This window comes from Canis aureus, chromosome X (assembly GCF_053574225.1).
Source record: "Canis aureus isolate CA01 chromosome X, VMU_Caureus_v.1.0, whole genome shotgun sequence".
In the NCBI taxonomy this organism is placed as follows: Eukaryota; Metazoa; Chordata; class Mammalia; order Carnivora; family Canidae; genus Canis; species Canis aureus.
The window spans coordinates 96,558,505-96,578,695 of NC_135649.1; the positions used below are offsets into that span (position 1 = coordinate 96,558,505).

The 20,191-nt window shown below is 37.8% G+C and overlaps 1 protein-coding gene across 15 annotated transcripts in view; it reads left to right on the top strand.

The window, feature by feature from the left end:
• Positions 1 to 20,191, top strand: part of DMD (dystrophin) — a 2,162,139-nt gene that overhangs the window by 560,972 nt on the left and 1,580,976 nt on the right. Inside the window, exon 1 of one of the 15 annotated variants that reach the window (XM_077887791.1) lies at positions 15,447 to 15,587. The exons of 13 other annotated variants lie outside the window; for them this stretch is intronic. In XM_077887791.1, coding sequence (XP_077743917.1) covers positions 15,581 to 15,587 — 7 coding nt within the window. In that variant the 5' untranslated portion in view covers positions 15,447 to 15,580. Of the gene's footprint in view, positions 1 to 15,446; positions 15,592 to 20,191 lie in introns of those variants that run through there. One more of the 15 variants, XM_077887792.1, reaches the window with a different exon arrangement.

Genomic DNA, 20,191 nt, shown 5'->3' on the forward strand with positions numbered 1-20,191 from the left:
TTGTATTCTCTTTCCATTTTCTTAAGAAAATGCTAATAAGAAATGTAATCTTTGCAGGCAGAAAGCAGGGGAAAAACAGGATAATTTACAAACAGTTTAATAACCCTGTGAGCAATTGAGTGTTGACCATATAAATTCTAGATAATATCATTATTATACCCAGGTTGGCTGTTAAAAAGTCATAAAGGAAAGAAATCTTAGACATCTATTTTCTAGATAAGCATTGGAATAGAGCACTTATCATTGCATACCATTTAGTTGGGGAGACAGAATTTTATTTAATTAAGTGACTCATTAGCTGTATTGGATTCCTGCCAAATTATTTCATCACGGTTTGTCAAATGTTAATTTCACAAGTGTCAGTGGCAATCAAGATGTTGGACATTTGTTTTCTCTTTTCCCATCTGCTGAGTCACAATTCTCAAAGGATGGATATTACTGTGATTCAATCACACCTTAGACTGTGCCTTACATTTACTAATCAGTCCAGTTAATTTGAAAAAAAAAATCATGCCCATAGTACATAAAATAACAATGCCATTCCTTCCCTGGATTGGCCTCTCATGTTTAGGTTCTTAAGGCATCTAGTACCTAATGGGGCATTTGCTATGTAGGTCCCAAATGGGAGAAGAGTTTCTAGTAGTCACTTCATTACATCAAACAGTCTAGTTAGCACCTGTAGTTGGGAGGAAGGAAGTATTCGTGTATTTTGCTTCAGACAAAGTAGCTAATCTGAGCACTGTGAACAATTTTAAGGAAGTGACTTGATGCTTGGTCTGTGTAATGACTGATTTAATGGTTTTCTTGCATCACAGAATATGTACAATTTGTTCACATGTATAAGCACTGTTACTTTAAGGGAGCAATTTTTGAATAAGAATTCAGCTGCCTATATTACACTTATCCCCTCCACACTCATTGGTAGTCTGTTTTACTTATTTTTTTCTTTGTTTCTATATTTCTTTTATTATTATTATTATTATTATTATTATTATTTTAATAAAATAATTTTTATTGGTGTTCAATTTACCAACATACATAATAACACCCAGTGCTCATCCCGTCAAGTGTCCCCCTCAGTGCCCGTCACCCACTCACCCCCACCCCCCGCCCTCCTCCCCTTCCACTATCCCTAGTTCGTTTCCCAGAGTTAGGAGTCTTTACGTTCTGTCTCAATTTCTGATATTTCCCACACATTTCTTCCCCCTTCCCTTATATTCCCTTTCACTATTATTTATATTCCCCAAATGGATGAGAACATACACTGTTTGTCCTTCTCTGATTGACTTACTTCACTCAGCATAATACCCTCCAGTTCCATCCACATGGAAGCAAATGGTGGGCATTTGTCGTTTCTAATGGCTGAGTAATATTCCATTGTATACATAAACCACATCTTCTTTATCCATTCATCTTTCGATGGACACTGAGGCTCCTTCCACAGTTTGGCTATTGTGGACATTGCTGCTAGAAATATCGGGGTCCAGGTGTCCCAGCGTTTCATTGCACCTGAATCTTTGGGGTAAATCCCCAACAGTGCAATTGCTGGGTCATGGGGCAGGTCTATTTTTAACTCTTTGAGGAACCTCCACACAGTATTCCAGAGTGGCTGCACCAGTTCACATTCCCACCAAGAGTGCAAGAGGGTTCCCTTTTCTCCGCATCCTCTCCAACATTTGTGGTTTCCTGCCTTGTTAATTTTCCCCATTCTCACTGGTGTGAGGTGGTATCTCATTGTGGTTTTGATTTGTATTTCCCTGATGGCCAGTGATGCAGAGCATTTTCTCATGTGCATGTTGGCCATGTCTATGTCTTCCTCTGTGAGATTTCTCTTCATGTCTTTTGCCCATTTCATGATTGGATTGTTTGTTTCTTTGGTGTTGAGTTTAAGAAGTTCTTTATAGATCTTGGAAACTAGCCCTTTATCTGATACGTCATTTGCAAATATCTTCTCCCATTCTGTAGGTTGTCTTTTAGTTTTGTTGACTGTATCCTTTGCTGTGCAAAAGCTTCTTATCTTGATGAAGTCCCAATAGTTCATTTTTGCTTTTGTTTCTTTTGCCTTCGTGGATGTATCTTGCAAGAAGTTACTGTGGCCAAGCTCAAAAAGGGTGTTGCCTGTGTTCTCCTCTAGGATTTTGATGGAATCTTGTCTCACATTTAGATCTTTCATCCATTTTGATTTTATCTTTGTGTATGGTGCAAGAGAGTGGTCTAGTTTCATTCTTCTGCATGTGGATGTCCAATTTTCCCAGCACCATTTATTGAAGAGACTGTCTTTCTTCCAATGGATAGTCTTTCCTCCTTTATCGAATATTAGTTGGCCATAAAGTTCAGGGTCCACTTCTGGGTTCTCTATTCTGTTCCATTGATCTATGTGTCTGTTTTTGTGCCAGTACCACACTGTCTTGAGGACCACAGCTTTGTAGTACAACGTGAAATCTGGCATTGTGATGCCCCCAGATATGGTTTTCTTTTTTAAAATTCCCCTGGCTATTCGGGGTCTTTTCTGATTCCACACAAATCTTAAAATAGTTTGTTCTAACGCTCTGAAGAAAGTCCGTGGTATTTTGATAGGGATTGCATTAAACGTGTAAATTGCCCTGGGTAACATTGACATTTTCACAATATTAATTCTGCCAATCCATGAGCATGGATTATTTTTCCATCTCTTTGTGTCTTCCTCAATTTCTTTCAGAAGTGTTCTATAGTTTTTAGGGTATAGATCCTTTACCTCTTTGGTGAGGTTTATTCCTAGGTATCTTATGCTTTTGGGTGCAATTGTAAATGGGATTGACTCCTTAATTTCTCTTTCTTCAGTCTCATTGTTAGTGTATAGAAATGCCATTGATTTCTGGGCATTGATTTTGTATCCTGCCACACTACCAAATTGCTGTATGACTTCTAGCAATCTTGGGGTGGAGGCTTTTGGGTTTTCTATGTAGAGTATCATGTCATCGGCGAAGAGGGAGAGTTTGACTTCTTCTTTGCCAATTTGAATGCCTTTAATGTCTTTTTGTTGTCTGATTGCCGAGGCTAGGACTTCCAATACTATGTTGAATAGCAGTGGTGAGAGTGGACATCCCTGTCTTGTTCCTGATCTTAGGGGAAAGGCTCCCAGTGCTTCCCCATTGAGAATGATATTTGCTGTGGGCTTTTCGTAGATGGCTTTTAAGATGTCGAGGAAAGTTCCCTCTATCCCTACAGTCTGAAGAGTTTTGATCAGGAATGGATGCTATATTTTGTCAAATGCTTTCTCTGCATCTAATGAGAGGATCATATGGTTCTTGGTTTTTCTCTTGCTGATATGATGAATCACATTGATTGTTTTACGACTGTTGAACCAGCCTTGTGTCCCAGGAATAAATCCTACTTGGTCGTGGTGAATAATTTTCTTAATGTGCTGTTGGATCCTATTGGCTAGTATCTTGTTGAGAATTTTTGCATCCATGTTCATCAGGGATATTGGTCTGTAATTCTCCTTTTTGGTGGGGTCTTTGTCTGATTTTGGAATTAAGGTGATGCTGGCCTCATGGAACGAATTTGGAAGTACTCCATCTCTTTCTATCTTTCCAAACAGCTCTAGTATAATAGGTATGGTTTCTTCTTTGAACGTTTGATAGAATTCCCCTGGGAAGCCATCTGGCCCTGGACTCTTGTGTCTTGGGAGGTTTTTGATGACTGCTTCAATTTCCTCCCTGGTTATTGGCCTGTTCAGGTTTTCTATTTCTTCCTGTTCCAGTTTTGGTAGTTTGTGGTTTTCCAGGAATGCGTCCATTTCTTCTAGATTGCCTAATTTATTGGCGTATAGCTGTTCATAATATGTTTTTAAAATCGTTTGTATTTCCTTGGTGTTGGTAGTGATCTCTCCTTTCTCATTCATGATTTTATTAATTTGAGTCTTCTCTCTCTTCTTTTTAATAAGGCTGGCTAATGGCTTATCTATCTTATTAATTCTTTCCAAGAACCAACTCCTGGTTCTGTTGATCTGTTCCACAGTTCTTCTGGTCTCGATTTCGTTGAGTTCTGCTCGAATTTTAATTAATTCTCTTCTGCTGGGCGTGAGGTCAATCTGCTGTTTTTTCTCTAGCTCCTTTATGTGTAAGGTTAGCTTTTGTATTTGAGTTCTTTCCAGTTTTTGAATGGATGCTTGTATTGCGATGTATTTCCCCCTTAGGACTGCTTTTGCTGCATCCCAAAGATTTTGAATGGTTGTATCTTCATTCTCATTAGTTTCCATGAATCTTTTTAATTCTTCCTTAATTTCCTGATTGACCCTTTCATCTTTTAGCAGGATGATCCTTAACCTCCACGTGTTTGAGGTCCTTCCAAACTTCTTGTTGTGATTTAGTTCTAATTTCAAGGCATTATGGTCTGAGAATATGCAGGGGACGATCCCAATCTTTTGGTATCGGTTCAGACCCGATTTGTGACCCAGTATGTGGTCTATTCTGGAGAAAGTACCATGTGCACTTGAGAAGAATGTGTATTCAGTTGAGTTTGGATGTAAAGTTCTGTAGATATATGTGAAATCCATCTGGTCCAGTGTATCATTTAAAGCTCTCGGTTCTTTGGAGATGTTGTGCTTAGAAGACGTATCGAGGGTAGAAAGAGCTAGATTGAAGTCACCAAGTATAAGTGTATTATTATCTAAGTATTTTTTCACTTTTGTTATTAATTGGTTTAAATATTTGGCAGCTCCCACATTTGGGGCGTATATATTGAGGATTGTTAAGTCCTCTTGTTGAATAGATCCTTTAAGTATGATATAGTGTCCCTCTTCATCTCTCACTACAGTCTTTGGGGTAAATTTTAGTTTATCTGATATAAGGATGGCTACCCCTGCTTTCTTTTGAGGATCATTCGAATGGTAAATGGTTCTCCAACCTTTTATTTTCAGGTTGTAGGTGTCCTTCCGTCTAAAATGAGTCTCTTGTAGACAGCAAATAGATGGGTCCTGCTTTTTTATCCAGTCTGAAACCCTGTGCCTTTTGATGGGGTCATTAAGCCCGTTCACGTTCAGAGTTACTATTGACAGATACGAGTTTAGTGTCATCATGGTATCTATTCAGTCTCTGTTTTTGTGGATTGTTCCACTGAACTTCTTTTTAAAGGGGAATTTTAAGAATCCCCCTTAAAATTTCTTGCAGGGCTGGTTTGGAGGTCACATATTCTTTCAGTTCCTGCCTGTCTTGGAAGCTCTTTCTCTCTCCTTTCATTTTGAATGAGAGCCTTGCTGGATAAAGTATTCTTGGTTGCATGTTCTTCTCATTTAGGACCCTGAATATATCCTGCCAGCCCTTTCTGGCCTGCCAGGTCTCTGTGGAGAGGTCTGCTGTTACCCTAATATTCCTCCCCATAAAAGTCAGGGCTTTCTTGTCTCTTGCTGCTTTAAGGATCTTCTCTTTATCTTTGGAATTTGCAAGCTTCACTATTAAATGTCGAGGTTTTTATTGATTGGTTGAACGGTTTTTATTGATTTTAGGGGGGGATCTCTCTATTTCCTGGATCTGAATGCCTGTTTCCCTTCCCAGATTAGGAAAGTTTTCAGCTAGGATTTGTTCAAATACATATTCTGGCCCTCTGTCCAGTTCGGCGCCCTCGGGAACCCCAATTAAAGGTAGGTTTTTCTTCCTCAGGCCGTCGTTTATTTCCCTTAATCTGTCTTCATGGTCTTTTAATTGTCTGTCTCTTTTTTCCTCAGTTTCCCTCTTTGCCGTCAACTTGTCTATGTCACTCACTTGTTCTTACACTTCATTTACCCTCATCATTAGGACTTTTAGTTTGGATTGCATCTCATTCAATTGATTTTTAATTTCTGCCTGATTGGATCTAAATTCTGCAGTCATGAAGTCTCGAGTCCTTTATGCTTTTTTCTAGAGCCACCAATAGCTGTGTAATAGTGCTTCTGAAATGGCTTTCTGACATTGAATTGTAATCCAGATTTTGTAACTCTGGGAGAGAGGACTTTTTCTGATTCTTTCTTTTGAGGTGAGGTTTTCCTTCTAGTCATTTTGCTCAGTGCAGAGTGGCCAAAAACAAGTTGTATTGGGAAAAGGAGAAAAAGAGAGAGAGAGAAGGAAAGAAAAGAGAAAAAGAAAAAAGAAAAAAGGAAGGAAAAAAGAGAAGAAAAAGAGAAAGAAAAAGAAAGGTGAAAAAAAGGGTGGGGGAAGCAATCAGAAATCAAAAAGAAAAAAAAGAAAAAAAAACATGGGGGAGTATCTTCTGATTCTGTATACTTTAAGTCCCTTGACTTCCCCTGGAACTGTCCATCTAGCTGTTCTTCTGGGGGAGGGGCCTGTTGTGCTGATTTTCAGGTGTTAGCCCTTGGGGGAGCTGCTCTGCCCCCTGCCTGGTGCAGGGCTCAGTGGGGGTTGTTTACCCCGTGAGGCCCCAGGAGGAACAATCCCAGTGGTTGCTGCAGCTCTGGAAACCTGGATTCAGCCCCCGCAGGAACTCCGGAGGTCTCTGTCTGTAGGGCCTGGAGGCTCCGGGGCGGGGCCGCTGATCTGCTCAGCTCCGGGCAGGAGCGTCCTTGCTGTCCTGGGCCCTCCCGGCCTCTGCCGGTCCTGGGGGGGCCGGATCCCGGGCTGTGTCCCGCGCCCTGTGCTCCGGGTCTGTGCTGTTGGATTCGCGCTCCCGGCCGCGCAGCCCCCTCTGCGGAGCCTCCGCCCGAGCCCCCCCCGAGCTGCTCCCGCCCCGCAGCCCCCTCCGCGGAGCCGCTGCCTGAGCCCCTCCGAGCTGCTCTGGTCCCGCTGTGCGTGCTGCAGCCCTTAGGGTTTCGGGGCACTCTCCTGGGCGCGCAGGTGCGGTTAAGTGTCCCAGGGAGCCCGAGGGCATCCCCGCCCACCTGGGGTCCTGCTCTAACTCCCTGCGGGCGCCTTTCTGCTCAGGAAGATTGGTGCAGCTCCTGCTTCTCCAGGACGGGGCTCTCCTGTCCTGGGGACACTTGCCCCGGCCTCAGCCCGGCTCCTCGCGGGGCCCCTCCCCCTTGGATGCCTTTTGTTTATTTCTTTTTCCACCCCCCCGTCTTCTTACCTTGATAGATGCGCGAACTCTTCTCACTGTAGCATTCCAGCTGGTCTCTCTTTAAATCTCAGGCCGAATTCATAGATTTTCAGGATAATTTGAAGGTTATCTAGGCAATCTGGTGGGGACAGGTGATTTGGGGACCCTACTCTTCTGCCATCTTGCCCCTCCTCCCTTATTTTTTTAATTGAAGCATAATTAACATACATTGTTGTGTTAGTTTCAGGCATACAGTATAATGATTCAACATTTCTCAGTACTCTTTGTCCCTTTTCTCTATTCTACCCATTTCCCTACCTATTTCCCCTCTGGCAACCACCAGTTTGTATTTGTCTTTTTTTGTTTGTCTCTTATTCTTTTTTCGTTTGTTTTGTTTTAAATTCCACATGTGAATGAAATCATATGGTATTTGTCTTTCTCTGTCTGACTTATTTCACTTAGCAATAAACTATCTAGATCCATCCGTGTTTTTGCAAATGGTGAGATTTCTGTTTATAGTGGTTCAGCTTTTTATTTTGGTGTAGTCCCAATAATTTATTTTCTTATAATAGTAATTCATACACACATATATGAATAGAGTATATATATGGTAAGATATACATATATGTATATAGTATATATGCATATATATGTATACACATATGCATAGTACATCTTTATCCATTCATCAATCAATGGACTCGGGTTGCTTCTATATCTTGGCTATTATAAATAATTCTGCTATAAACATAGTAGTGCATGTATCTTTTCAAATTAGTATTTTCATTTCTTTTTGGGTAAATAAATAGTAGAATTACTGGATTATATGGTTATTATATTTTTAATTTTTTAGGGAACCTCTGTACCGTTTTCCACAGTGGCTACAGCAGTTTGCATTCCCACAAACAGTGCATGAGACTTGTTGGCCATCTGCAGGTCCTCTTTGGAAAAATGTCTACTCAGATCTTCTGCCTATTTCATAATGGGATTACTTGTGGGGTTTTTTTGGTGTTGAGTTTTATAAGTTCTTTATGAATTTTGGATATTAACCCCTTATTGGATATATTATTTGCAAATATACTCTCTTGGTCAGTAGGTTGCCTTCTTGCTTTGTTGATGGTTTTCCTTGCTGTGCAAAAAGCTTTCTGTTTTGGTGTAGTGCCAATAGTTTAATTTTGCCTTTTATTTTTCCCTTGCCAGAGAATACATATCTAGGAAAATATTTCTATGGCTGAGGCTAATGTTAGGGAAATTACTACCTATGGCTCCTTCTAGGAATTTTATGGTTTTAGGTCTCGCATTTAGGTCTTTAATCCATTTTGAGATTATTTTTGTGTGTGGTGTAAGAAAGTGGTCTAGTTTCATTCTTTTGCATGTAGCTGTCCCACTTTCCTGACACCATTTGTTGAGATTGTCTTTTCCCCACCATATATTCTTGCCTTGTTTGTTGTAGATTATTGACTATAAAAGTTTGGTCATATTTCTAGACTCTCTGTCCCATTAATATTTGTGTCTATTTTCATGCCATTACTATATTGTTTTTATTACCATGGCTTTGTAGTGTATCTTGAAATCTGGGATTGTGATAATTCCAGCTTCGTTCTTTTTCAGGAATGCTTTGGTTATTTGAAGTCTTTTGTGTTCCATACAAGTTTTAGGTTTTTTTGTGTTAGTTCTGAAAAAAAAGTTAGTATTTTGAAAGGGATTGCATTAAATCTATAGATTGCTTTGGGTGGTATTGACATTATAACCATATTGGTTCTTTTAATCCATGAGCATGAAATTCCATTTGTGTCTTCTTCAATTTCTTTTACATTAGCAAGAGAAAGAATAAAAATCATATGATCATCTCAATAGATGCAGAAAAAAAATTGACATAGTATCCATTCATGAAAAAACTCTCAACAAAGTAGGTTTAAAGGAATATACCTTAACATAATAAAGCCTATATATGAAAACAGTCACAGCAAATGTCATAATAAATGGTAAAAAAAATGAGAACTTTTCCTCTAAGATCAGGAACAAGACAAGGATATCCACTCACCTCTTTTATTCGACACAGTAGTGGAAGTCCTAGCTACAACAAACAGACAAGAAAAATAAAAAAATTCAATTCAATTGGTAGGGAAGAAGTAAAACTTTCACTTATTGCTGATGACATGATACTGTATACAAAAAAAAAAAACCCTAAAGACTCCACCAAGAAACTACTAGAACTGATAAATGAATTCAATGATGTTGTAAGATACAAATCAAAATATAAGGATATGTTGCATTTCTATGCACTAATAATGGAGTAGCAGAGAAATTAAGAAAACAATCCCATTTACAATTGTACTCAAAAGAATAAAATACCTAGGAATAAATTTAACCAAGGAGGTAAAAGACCTGCACCCTGGAAACTGATAGTCTCTTTTAAACATGGGTTTGTAAGCTCTTGATTTATCTCGTAGCCACCCTTTATTGTTTGAGTGATCAGTCTTAATTTTTCTCAAATGATACATTTAAGGCATAGATTTACCTAACCCTAAGATTCTTTTCAACATGCTTATTCTAAAGTTATATAGATATAATTGTTTAAATCACAACCATTGAACCTAGATTTAAACTCTGGCTGATTGTGCTATTTTATGTAAATTTAGTAAACTCTGGTCTTCAGTGTGCTTTAACTGTATAACAGGATTAATAACTCCTGTGTCAGAATTTTCCTTTAAGGATAAAAATGAAGTGTGTTATATTTGCTATTGTGCTTGGCACATAGTAAGTTCCCAATTAATAGCAGCTTTTTCTATTAAAAGCTTTTCAAAGCTTAAAAGCAGCTGTATGCTTTTGTGTCACCTAAATAGTCACCTTCTCTCTTTTTTCTGGACCACTGTTGTACTCTCAGACTTTAGCCTGTGTTAGAATTATCTGGAGATATGGTTAAAATGGATTCCTAGGCCTCACCCTCAGAGATTTTGATTTCGTAGGTCTGGGAAGTGAGGTCAAATCCTGCCTTTCCAACAAGCTCACAGATAAGGCTGATGCTGCTTGTTCTCCAACCATAGTTTGAGTAGCTCTGCCCTAGAGCAGTGGTAGAAAATTGGCTAATTGTGAGAATCTCTTGGGAAGCTTCTAAATATATATAAATTATCCAAATATATACTGATGAAAAATTTGAAGAGACTTAAAAAAAATTCCAATTGAAAACTGCCTAGATCAGTGATTCTCAAACATTGGTGTGCATCAGAACCATGTGGAGGGCTTGTTAAAACAGATTCCTGGGTCCTACCCCCAGTGTTACTAATCAGCTAGGTTTGGGGAAAGACCTGAGATTCTGTATTTCTGACAAGTTCCCAGGTGATGCCGATGCTGATCTGAACCCACAGTTTGAGAAACAGCCTGCCTTTGACCACTGCTTCTTAACTCATTTTTGAATCAAGGATCCATTTGAGATTTTGCTGGGTATTGCAGACTTTCTTATTTAAAAAAAAACATTATAGTTTGCATGCCTTTTCCAGTTTTCATGTATCCCCTAAAGACCATCCATGATTTTTATATGGAATCTTATTGTCTTTAGGTAGAACACCTTAGAGTAACATAGCCTAGGTTAGCCGTGGAGCTATTTGAAACTGTGTCTAAACATATACGTATTTTCTTTTACCCAAAAGACTTTTTACCCCATTGCCAATATACCAGATCAAACTGTGTTAGTAGCTATATAAAGAGAAATGATTTTAAATTTAAGAATTAAAGTCGACTTTCACCATTTGTTTTTTTTAATATAAATTTATTTTTTATTGGTGTTCAATTTGCCAACATATAGAATAACACCCAGTGCTTAACCTGTCAAGTGCCCCCCTCAGTGCCCATCACCCAGTCACCCCAACCCCCCCTGCCCACCTCCCCTTCCACTACCCCTTGTTCATTTCCCATAGTTAGGAGTCTTTCATGTTCTGTCTCCCTTTCTGATATTTCCCACTCATTTTTTCTCCTTTCCCCTTTATTCCCTTTCACTATTTTTTATATTCCCCAAATGAATGAGACCATATAATGTGATTTTCACCATTTGTTAGAATACAATTTGTAGGTTTGCTGAAAATAATAGGTAATTCCAAATATATTTTTATGTAATAATTTTAGGGTTTTATAATTTTGTGTTTGTGTTGTCTACTGGTTTACATATTGGTTTACATGTTGTCTACATATTTTACACTCTGTGTTGTTTCTTTCTCCTGAAGAAAAACTGTTCTTTGTAATAAAATTAATAGGCTACAGAATTATATAGCCTATTAACTTAGAGAACAACCTTGAAAATCTTAGACTATATTACTTAGATTGTATTATTTATGCAGATTGTGATCATAGTGAGAGATTGCTTTGTATATAACTACATTATTTATTACTTTAAACACTTTTGAAATTATGAATAGGAATGCCTGGGTGGCTCAGTGGTTGAGTGTCTGCCTTCAACTCAGGGCATGATCCCGGGTTTGGGGATCAAGTCCCGTATCGGACTCCCTGTGAGGAGCCTGCTTCTCCCTTTGTCTAGGTCTCTGCTTCTCTCACGCATAAGTAAATAAATAAATCTTTTTAAAAAAAGAAATTATGAATATATTGTGGAAAGTTTTTTTTTTTAAATAGGAATAAAAAAATAGGAATAAAAAAGCACTGCCTCACTTGGGCCAGTAATAGAAACATGAGTATATTCACATGCTTTTATTTCTGAAAACACATTTGTGGCTTATAGCCAAGAATCTATTTCATTGAAGGGAGCATTTGACAGGCAGTATTGAAGTTGTAAACACTTTGAACTCATTACAGTGTCTCACCATAGGAACTGCACTGTCATTGAGGACTCCCTGTCTGCAAAACCATCATTTTGACAATTATTTTTACCTTTGCCTGAACATATTTCTTTGTACCTTAAGGCATTTCAAAAGACAGGAGAAAGATGGAAGCTAAGGTGGCTATAGGGATTTCCTGAGTTCTGTGAATGCTATGTTGATACAGAGCAAGATCAGAAACTTGGATATATATGTTTCAACTTAAAATGTTGGTTGATCATCATGACAATAGTTTTATAAAGAATTTTCATAAGCGTGAACATTTGAAGTTACAAAAAGTATTGTAGGGTTACTCATTCATGGGCTGAACAAACGTTTTTTCTTCTAACTTTTTCTTTCTTGCCAACTACATTTTAGACCAAAGATGACTGAGATTGCTACCTCTAATACATTATGAAACAAAGTTAACAAAGAATGACTGTTAACCTAAACTAGACCTCATTGAAATTCACATACATACGGGGCTCATGCAGGTACCATCACTGCATGAAACAGCCACGTGTACGGTTTTATCCATATTGATCTGGAAAACTTGACCCACAGTCACACACATTACTTCCCTACATTTTAATAAGCCAGGGATCTGGATGGGATCTATTCTAAATTTTGACACGTTTTAGGAAGAAAAATAACCATTTGGAGACTGGTAATGTTACTCCAGATAAGAAATGATTATATCATAAAGTAGGGTAGTGACTTGGAGGATGGAGAAGACTGAGTGACTTGGAGAGGATTGATAGATGGCACTAATGAATGATTTGATATGACTGAGTAGGGAGGTGAAATATGCTAGGATGATTTCTATGCTAACATTATAGGCACGTGAATAAAAAACCCATTTGGAATAACAAGGTTTAGGGAGGAGATAGAGGGAATGAGTTCAGTTGATAGTTCTCAATATGGATGTGATAAAATGTTTACTTTGCCATTGTGTGTATGAATCTGAAGCTTAGAAGGAAAATTTTGGCTGGTAAATACATAGAGATACATAGAGAATAGATAATCTTTTGCATATTTAGCACTTGAATCCATGGAAGAATATGTGTTTGAAAAGATGATGTAAAAATCATAGAGCCCCAGGAAGACCAAGGAGAGGACACAGAGGCAGGGGGTTGATCATGAAAAGAGTACTTAAGTACTAAATGCAACCAAAATTGATTAAGACGTTGATTAGAATCGTTTATTGGATTCAGCATGTTGGAAGTTTTGGTGCTATTCCAAAGAGCAACTTGAGCAGAATAGGGAAAAATTGTGAGAAAAGATTGTCCTTTCTAGAAGATTAGTTGCTGTAAAGATTAAGAAATGGGTTGTGGGGAGGCAGTAACTGAATAGCTCTGAGCACATTTCTAAGCTTGCAGAGAGGGTTTAGAGATGGAAATGTGGGCCTTAAATCGATTTGGTGTGTTTTTGTGTTTTTGAAGGCAGCATAAACTGTCTATCTTACTACTCCCTGTCCTGTGTGTAGCAGGTGCCTGGCACATATTTTATTGCCCCCCATATACCACTCATGGTGATAGGCACTGTGTTTCCTATCCTCACCGAACAAGCTGGAATAGAGAGACTCACTCACTACTCACTAAATACTTCATTCAGCTGTGATTGGTCTTACCAAAGAGAAGTACAAGGTACTATGACAGCTGATCATAGATAGAACCTGTCTTCATCTTGAGGGAACATGGAGAGCTTTTTAGAGGAAGTAACATTGTGTGTCCTTTCCCCTCATTACTGAGGTCAAAATAGAAGTCTCTTCCTTCTTTACTCACTAAACATATTCAACAGAATCTTTTAAAACTCTGTGCTTTCCTCTCATGGACACTTCTCTGGCATTCAGGAGAATTGGAGCCTGCAATTAATATAGGGCCAATAGCATTCTAACCCTCCAGGGTAGACTTTTAACCAGAAAGGATAAAAATAAAGGCCCCTTCTAGATCTTGGCTTAACTATCGATTTCACTAATAATTATAATAAAATAATAGTTTAAATTTATACCTGTGGGATTTTTGGATTACTTCATGCTCATGGTCTATTTGGGAGATAATGCTAGGAAAGATGAATTGGGGAGTGAGGAAGTGAGACAAAGAAGGGAAGGGAAATGAGTAAAGAGTGTATTTCAAGAGTTACCATGGTTGGCAACTGGGGCTTAGTCCCATTAGGGAGTTGTGGGAAATAGTGTGGGAAACAGACCTGAGAATTATCTTATGAAGAGATGAGGAAGCTGGAGTATTTATACATTAATTTTTGCTGGTCATTGGTTGATGGATCCTCATAGAGGGAGTGCATTAAGTTGTTGGCATTTATGGTCTGATATATGCAGTCAGGGAGAATGAATTCCAGTGGGCAAAGAGATGTAGGAACTGGCAGGTGGAAGCTGGATTAGCATGCACTGGAATGCAAAAGACTGAAGGAAGACAGGGTACCATTAGCACTGCTTGAACCTCTGTTTTGCCATTTACTGGCAGTGTAATTACTTCGGGTAATTATCCCCTTTGGGCCTCAGGTTCTTCATCTGTAAAATGGGGATGATGATAATATCTGCATCATAGGACTGTAATGATAATTAAATGAATTATTAAATTTATCAGTTTTACAGATGAGAAAATAGAAGCTTAAAAAAGATTGCTTATCCAGTATCCTACGTGTGGGAAGCAGCCACAACCACTCCTCAGAACTCTGATTCTTTACCCAAGCCTCTTTCTCTTTATGTCTGCTGCTCAGTGCCTTTCTTGCTGGTGTTCTTATAAATAAGTCCCTACTTTAATAGTGCTTGGGTGTAATTCTTGAATCCCTTTTCCCATTTACTTTCTTCCTTAACTCATGGGATTGTCTTGACAAGCTTCTTAGCTGGATGTGAGAATATTTCCACACCCTCTCCAATATTTCAGACTGTGGCCTTGCCCACTGCTTAATTATATTATTACCTCCAAGTTTTCTCTGCCTACCAGCTATTCTCCTTATCTGTAAGATGTCTTGACCAATGATATTTTCATTTTCTTCATAATATTGACAGTGGCACCTGATTACTTGTCCTACTCCTTGTTCTAATGGAATCCTCAGGCTTTTCTGATCTATGCTAATCTTGCTGGTGTTCGCATTCTGATGGGCACAAAGAATATTTGATAAAATACAGTTGGCCCTTGAACAACACAGTGCTAGGGCTATTGACCCCTCATGAAGCTGATAATTTGCGTAACTTTTGACTCCCCCAAAAATTAATTGCTAATAGCCTCCTGTTGATTGGAAGCCTTACTCATAATTTGGACAGTCAATTAAAGCATAGTTTATATATGGATTTTATACTGTATTCTTATAATAAAGTAAGCTAGATAAAAGAAAATGTTCTTAAAAATCAGAAGGAAGAGAAAATACATTTATGTACTGTATTTATATAAAAAAATCTGTGTATAGGTAGACACACACAGTTCAAACCTGTGTTGTTTGAGAGTCAAATGTATTGGCTCTCTCTTAGAATTGAATAAATATATTATTTTCTCCCCTCAAAAACTGAAAGACAGATAGTTTGATGTATCATAATTGTGGTACGATGTGAGTCAGAAGGAGTAGCAGAAGTACTACAATGGAGAGTTCTATCTGTTACTAATGGGAGTAGATGGTAGCCAGGCAACTGGATCATCATGCTGGTTTGAGAGTGGCCTGGGCACAGTAGACTTAGCTAGAGCAACACAGACAAAGGCGTTGAACAGATCACTAGTTGGGGTTGAGTCAGATCAAGAGAGAGGTCACTTCACATGGAATGCAAGTACAAATGAAAATATGGTGATGTAGAATTGAAGGGGCTTCAGCATGAGCTTGACAAGTTTATTTTGAATGTTCTGGGCTAGTCATTTTTAAAGAAGTTTTATTGAGATATAATTCACATACCATACAATTCACCTATTTAAAGTATGTAATTCATTGTTTTTAGTACATTCACAGGACTATGCAACCGAGTCTTTTGTGGGTACTATACACATTGGAGATAATATAAATACATGAGCTCTCTCATGCACATCTGTACAAATAGAAAATAGTTTGCTTACAGTTTCAGGGGATTAATGGACACCTTGCTAAAACCCATTATTGCATTTGGTATTACTATACTTTTAGCCAAACTTTATATTGAAGAAGCCATTGTTTCTGGTTTTACAATCTAGCAGGCATGTAAAGTTGTTGGTAATACTGTAGATATATAGTAATCAACTTGAGTGATGATATCCCACTAAGGAAAACAATATATATATGATAAGTTTGGCTCCTATTATTTCAGGATATATCATTTGGAAGATGAAAAAAAGTCTTTAGTATCTTTAGAGTGGGTGATAAGAATTAGAAAAAAAAATGTATTGAGATTTTTGAAACTCTGGAGGCCAATTGTAGATATTTAGATACTACATATATCATTGCATAAAGACTTATTTTGACCTAGAAATGTCAGTGCTGTTGCCCATTCAGAGAATCATGATTTTTTATGGCATCATTCTATTTTAAAAAAATGAAATAAATATAGTAGCAATATCTATACAGTGAATTGTAACAAGTAATCAATTTTTAAAAATTATACTTATTACCAATTCTACTGTAACACTAGGACATTGAGCATAAAGCACCAGTCTCTTTCTCAGCCCATATAAGAATAATTTTTAAGGGCTATCAAATATACCAATGTGTCTCTGCCCATACATGTACACATACACATGTACCCATGCACATGTTCATACAAACCCTCATAGGCAATAGCATGATCCACTAAAAAAACTGAAGTTTTAGAATCAGACAGAACTTGGTTTGAATCTCAGAGCATCTATTTACTCACTACATGATGTAAGGCATGTTAGATAGACACTTGGAAATTCATTTCTAACCTTGGGATCATAAGTCTTATCAGTAAGACTATGAAAAGGATCAGAAATAATGTGTGATTATAACTTAAAAAACTGTCCTATACATGATAAGAGATGGAGAGGTAGTGAATGCACACACAAAATTGTTTAGTTAGAAAGTCTGCTAAAGTTTTATCCCCTGGAGAAAATGATATTTGAGGTAAATTCTATGCCATAGACTTTATGCTTTTCTGTTATTTGGTTCTTTTAATAATTACATAATACTGTGCTATAACAACAACAACAAAAGTAATAAAAGACTAAGTAAGAAAGTAGAAACTCACCTCAAATTCCTATGCCCAGAAATAAATATTGTTAACATTTGGTAATAATGTTCTTTCTCTTGTATATTCATTTAAAGATAAATATATTTTTTCTGATTTTTGAACAATATTGATTCTTCCCTCACAGATGTTTTAATCTCCCCTTTTTAGTAAGCCTGTTCTCTCTTACCATAAAACCAATCTCAGTACCATTCCCTAGCCCAAGGCAAGTCAGGATAGGCTAGTTTATGTGTTTAAAACAAAAATCCTGATACCCTGGACTGGAAACAGTGGAATATTTTCTTACCAGGCTTCATGTCATTATGGTTTGGTAGGGCTCTCAGTTTTCTCTCTGCAGGGACTCAGATTGATGGACAAGTCATCTCAACACAAACTTTGAGAACATGTTTAACCATGTGATAGTTTATGAAACTTCTGGTTAGAAGTGACACATGTCACTTGTGTTGTATTTCATTTGATGCAGCAAGTCATGTGGCCACAGATAAGTTCAAGTGGGCAGAATAAAAGATACTTTCAGGAGCTACAATGGGATGCCTGGGTGGCTCAGTAGTTGAGCATCTGCCTTTGGCTCAGGTTATGATCCCAGGGTCCTGGGATTGAGTCCCACATTGGGCTCCCTGCAGGAAACCTGCTTCTCCCTCTGCCTATGTCTCTGCCTCTCTCTCTCTCTCTCTCTCTCTCTCTGTGTCTCTCATGAATAAATAAAGTATTTTTTTTTAAAAAGAGCGACAACAAAATAATGGAACTTTAGTGAACAGATGTAGTGATGACCTGATCCTTTAATGCAGGGTTCTCATATTGAGCATGCATCAGAATAACCTAGATGTTGTTTAAAACAGAGTATTGGGCCACAAACTCAGAGCTTCTAATCCTGTAGGTCTAAAGTAGGACCAGATAAATGGCGTTTTTAGTGAATTCCTGGTGGTGTTGATCAAGCCTTTGGTCTGGTACCACACTATGAGAACCACTGCCCAAATTTAAAATACTCCCCATAGCATTCCTCAGTTTGAATACTTCAGCAGTGTCGCTTAAACTATCCATGATCACATTTCAATCACATATTTCTCACTTCTCCAAATTGATCTGATTATTGATCTCAATCTGCAGTCTCCAGTTTATTTAGTTTCCTGAAATATCTCTAGGCTTTCTCTTCCCCTGGCCCAGTTTAATTAATGTGTCCTCCAAAGAGATCTTTTCTGAATTGTTCTAGCTTAAAATATTCCTCATGCCTTTTCCAAAGTAGCTCATACTTTTCCAGTAGAAGTGGTCATATATTGTGTATTATGTAAATCTCATATTCATGTTTCTTCTCCTACCTTGATAGGCTGCTTTAAGGCACTGTCTCTCTTACAGCAGAATACACAAAATGAGTATTGAAACACAATGTTTTTTTTCCTTCATTTCTGATTCTGGCCTATTCAGATAAGCAGAGACTCAGCCATGTGACCAAGTTCAAATCACCACCCTTGTCTTAGAAGCTGTATGAGTGATAGCACAGCACAGGTCCTGGAGCTAGACTGCCTGGTTCAAAGCCAACTTAGCCACGTTTCAGCTATGTTAAGTTGTGCAAATGTCTTAATATCCCTCTGGCTCCTTTTCCTCATTGAGAAAATGAAGGTAACAATTATATTAATGCCAGAGGGCTCTTATGAGGGTTAAATGAATTGGTTGATTTGTAATATTTAGAGCAGGGCCTGGGAAGTTGTGAGCACCCAATTACTGTTAACCATCATAATTGCTGAATATCCCAAATGTGTCTTCTATACCAAATTTGCCTATTACCTATTGTCCTGTAATCCCTGGAAAGCTGACTTCTCCTGCCTTCATTCTATTAAAACTCTCTTCTCAACAGTTACTAATTAAGTCATAATTGAACTTCAGGGTAATTTTATACCCTTCGTTTTGAGAGAGTTATCGCTATGACTTTAGGACACCTTACCAGCCTGACATTGCATCTGTCGGTATCTTCATCTCTATTTCTGTACCTGATACATCCATCTACCTCTATATCATAGTTTTTATCTGCTATGTTTTTTTTTTTTATCTGCTATGTTGACTCCCCTTCTTTATGTTACTATGGAGGTATTCCAAGTCCTCTCTTATCCTCTGTATGTTCTCTTGTCTGGGGAGGTTTCCATTTTCTTAGTTTCACTTCCATTCCATTGACATTCAAATCAACATTACCGGTTCTACTCCATCACCATCAGTGTAAGAAGAGAAACTTGGTCAGTTTGCTAAAATAGCTAATATTTAATGTGAGCTTATTATGTGCCAGGCATTTTACCTGCACTTTCTTACTTAAGCCTTATAACCACTTTAAGGGCTAGACACTGTTACCTCCACCTTTACTGTATAGAAGCAAAGTCTTAAAGAAAAATAAAGGACTTTTCACATATCATACAGATAACCAGTAGGAAGTAGAGACTGGATTTGAATCTGGGAGTGTTTGACTTCAGAGCCCAATCATTTTATTACTGTTATTTTAGAACATCTGCATTGATTATTTCCCTTCAGAGATGAGTAATGATTTTAAGAGCAGGAAGGATTGTCTGAGATAAAGTCCATCATCCCAAATCAAGCTCATATTGATTCTTGTATCAGTGACATTATTGGATACCCAGAAGACAAAGTTCAAACTTCTAACCAAGTCACTGAAAGCCTTTTATGATCTTGGCTTAATCAGATTTATTTCTCAGTTTTGCCCACATTTTACTTGAGCTCAAGTAAAATTGACTTAATTTTAATTTCTGAAAGGATTTCAGCTAAAATATTAAATAACTAAAGTATTAGCTATTTTAGCAAACTGACCAAGTTTCTTTTCTTACACTGATGGTGATAGAGTAGAACCTGTAATGTTGATTTGAATGTCAATGGAAGGGAGAGGGTTTTGCTTATCTAGACCCAATTTAAGCAGTATCAAGTCCATGTGATACCTGTACGGACTTTCTTACCTAATGGTTTGATTTTCCTAAAGTTTTTGTTATATCAGATGCCTGATCAAATATTTTGATTCCTGATTTTTCTACTGTTGGATATTTTTCCTATTCTTTTTCTATTCATGGCTGAAAATTTTCTTGTCCCATAAACAAATCTATTCAACATATTGCCTCCAACCTGTTAACTGGAGCACTAATTGTTTTTTTTAATTGGAGTTTAATTTGCCAACATATATCACCCAGTGCTCATCCCATCAAGT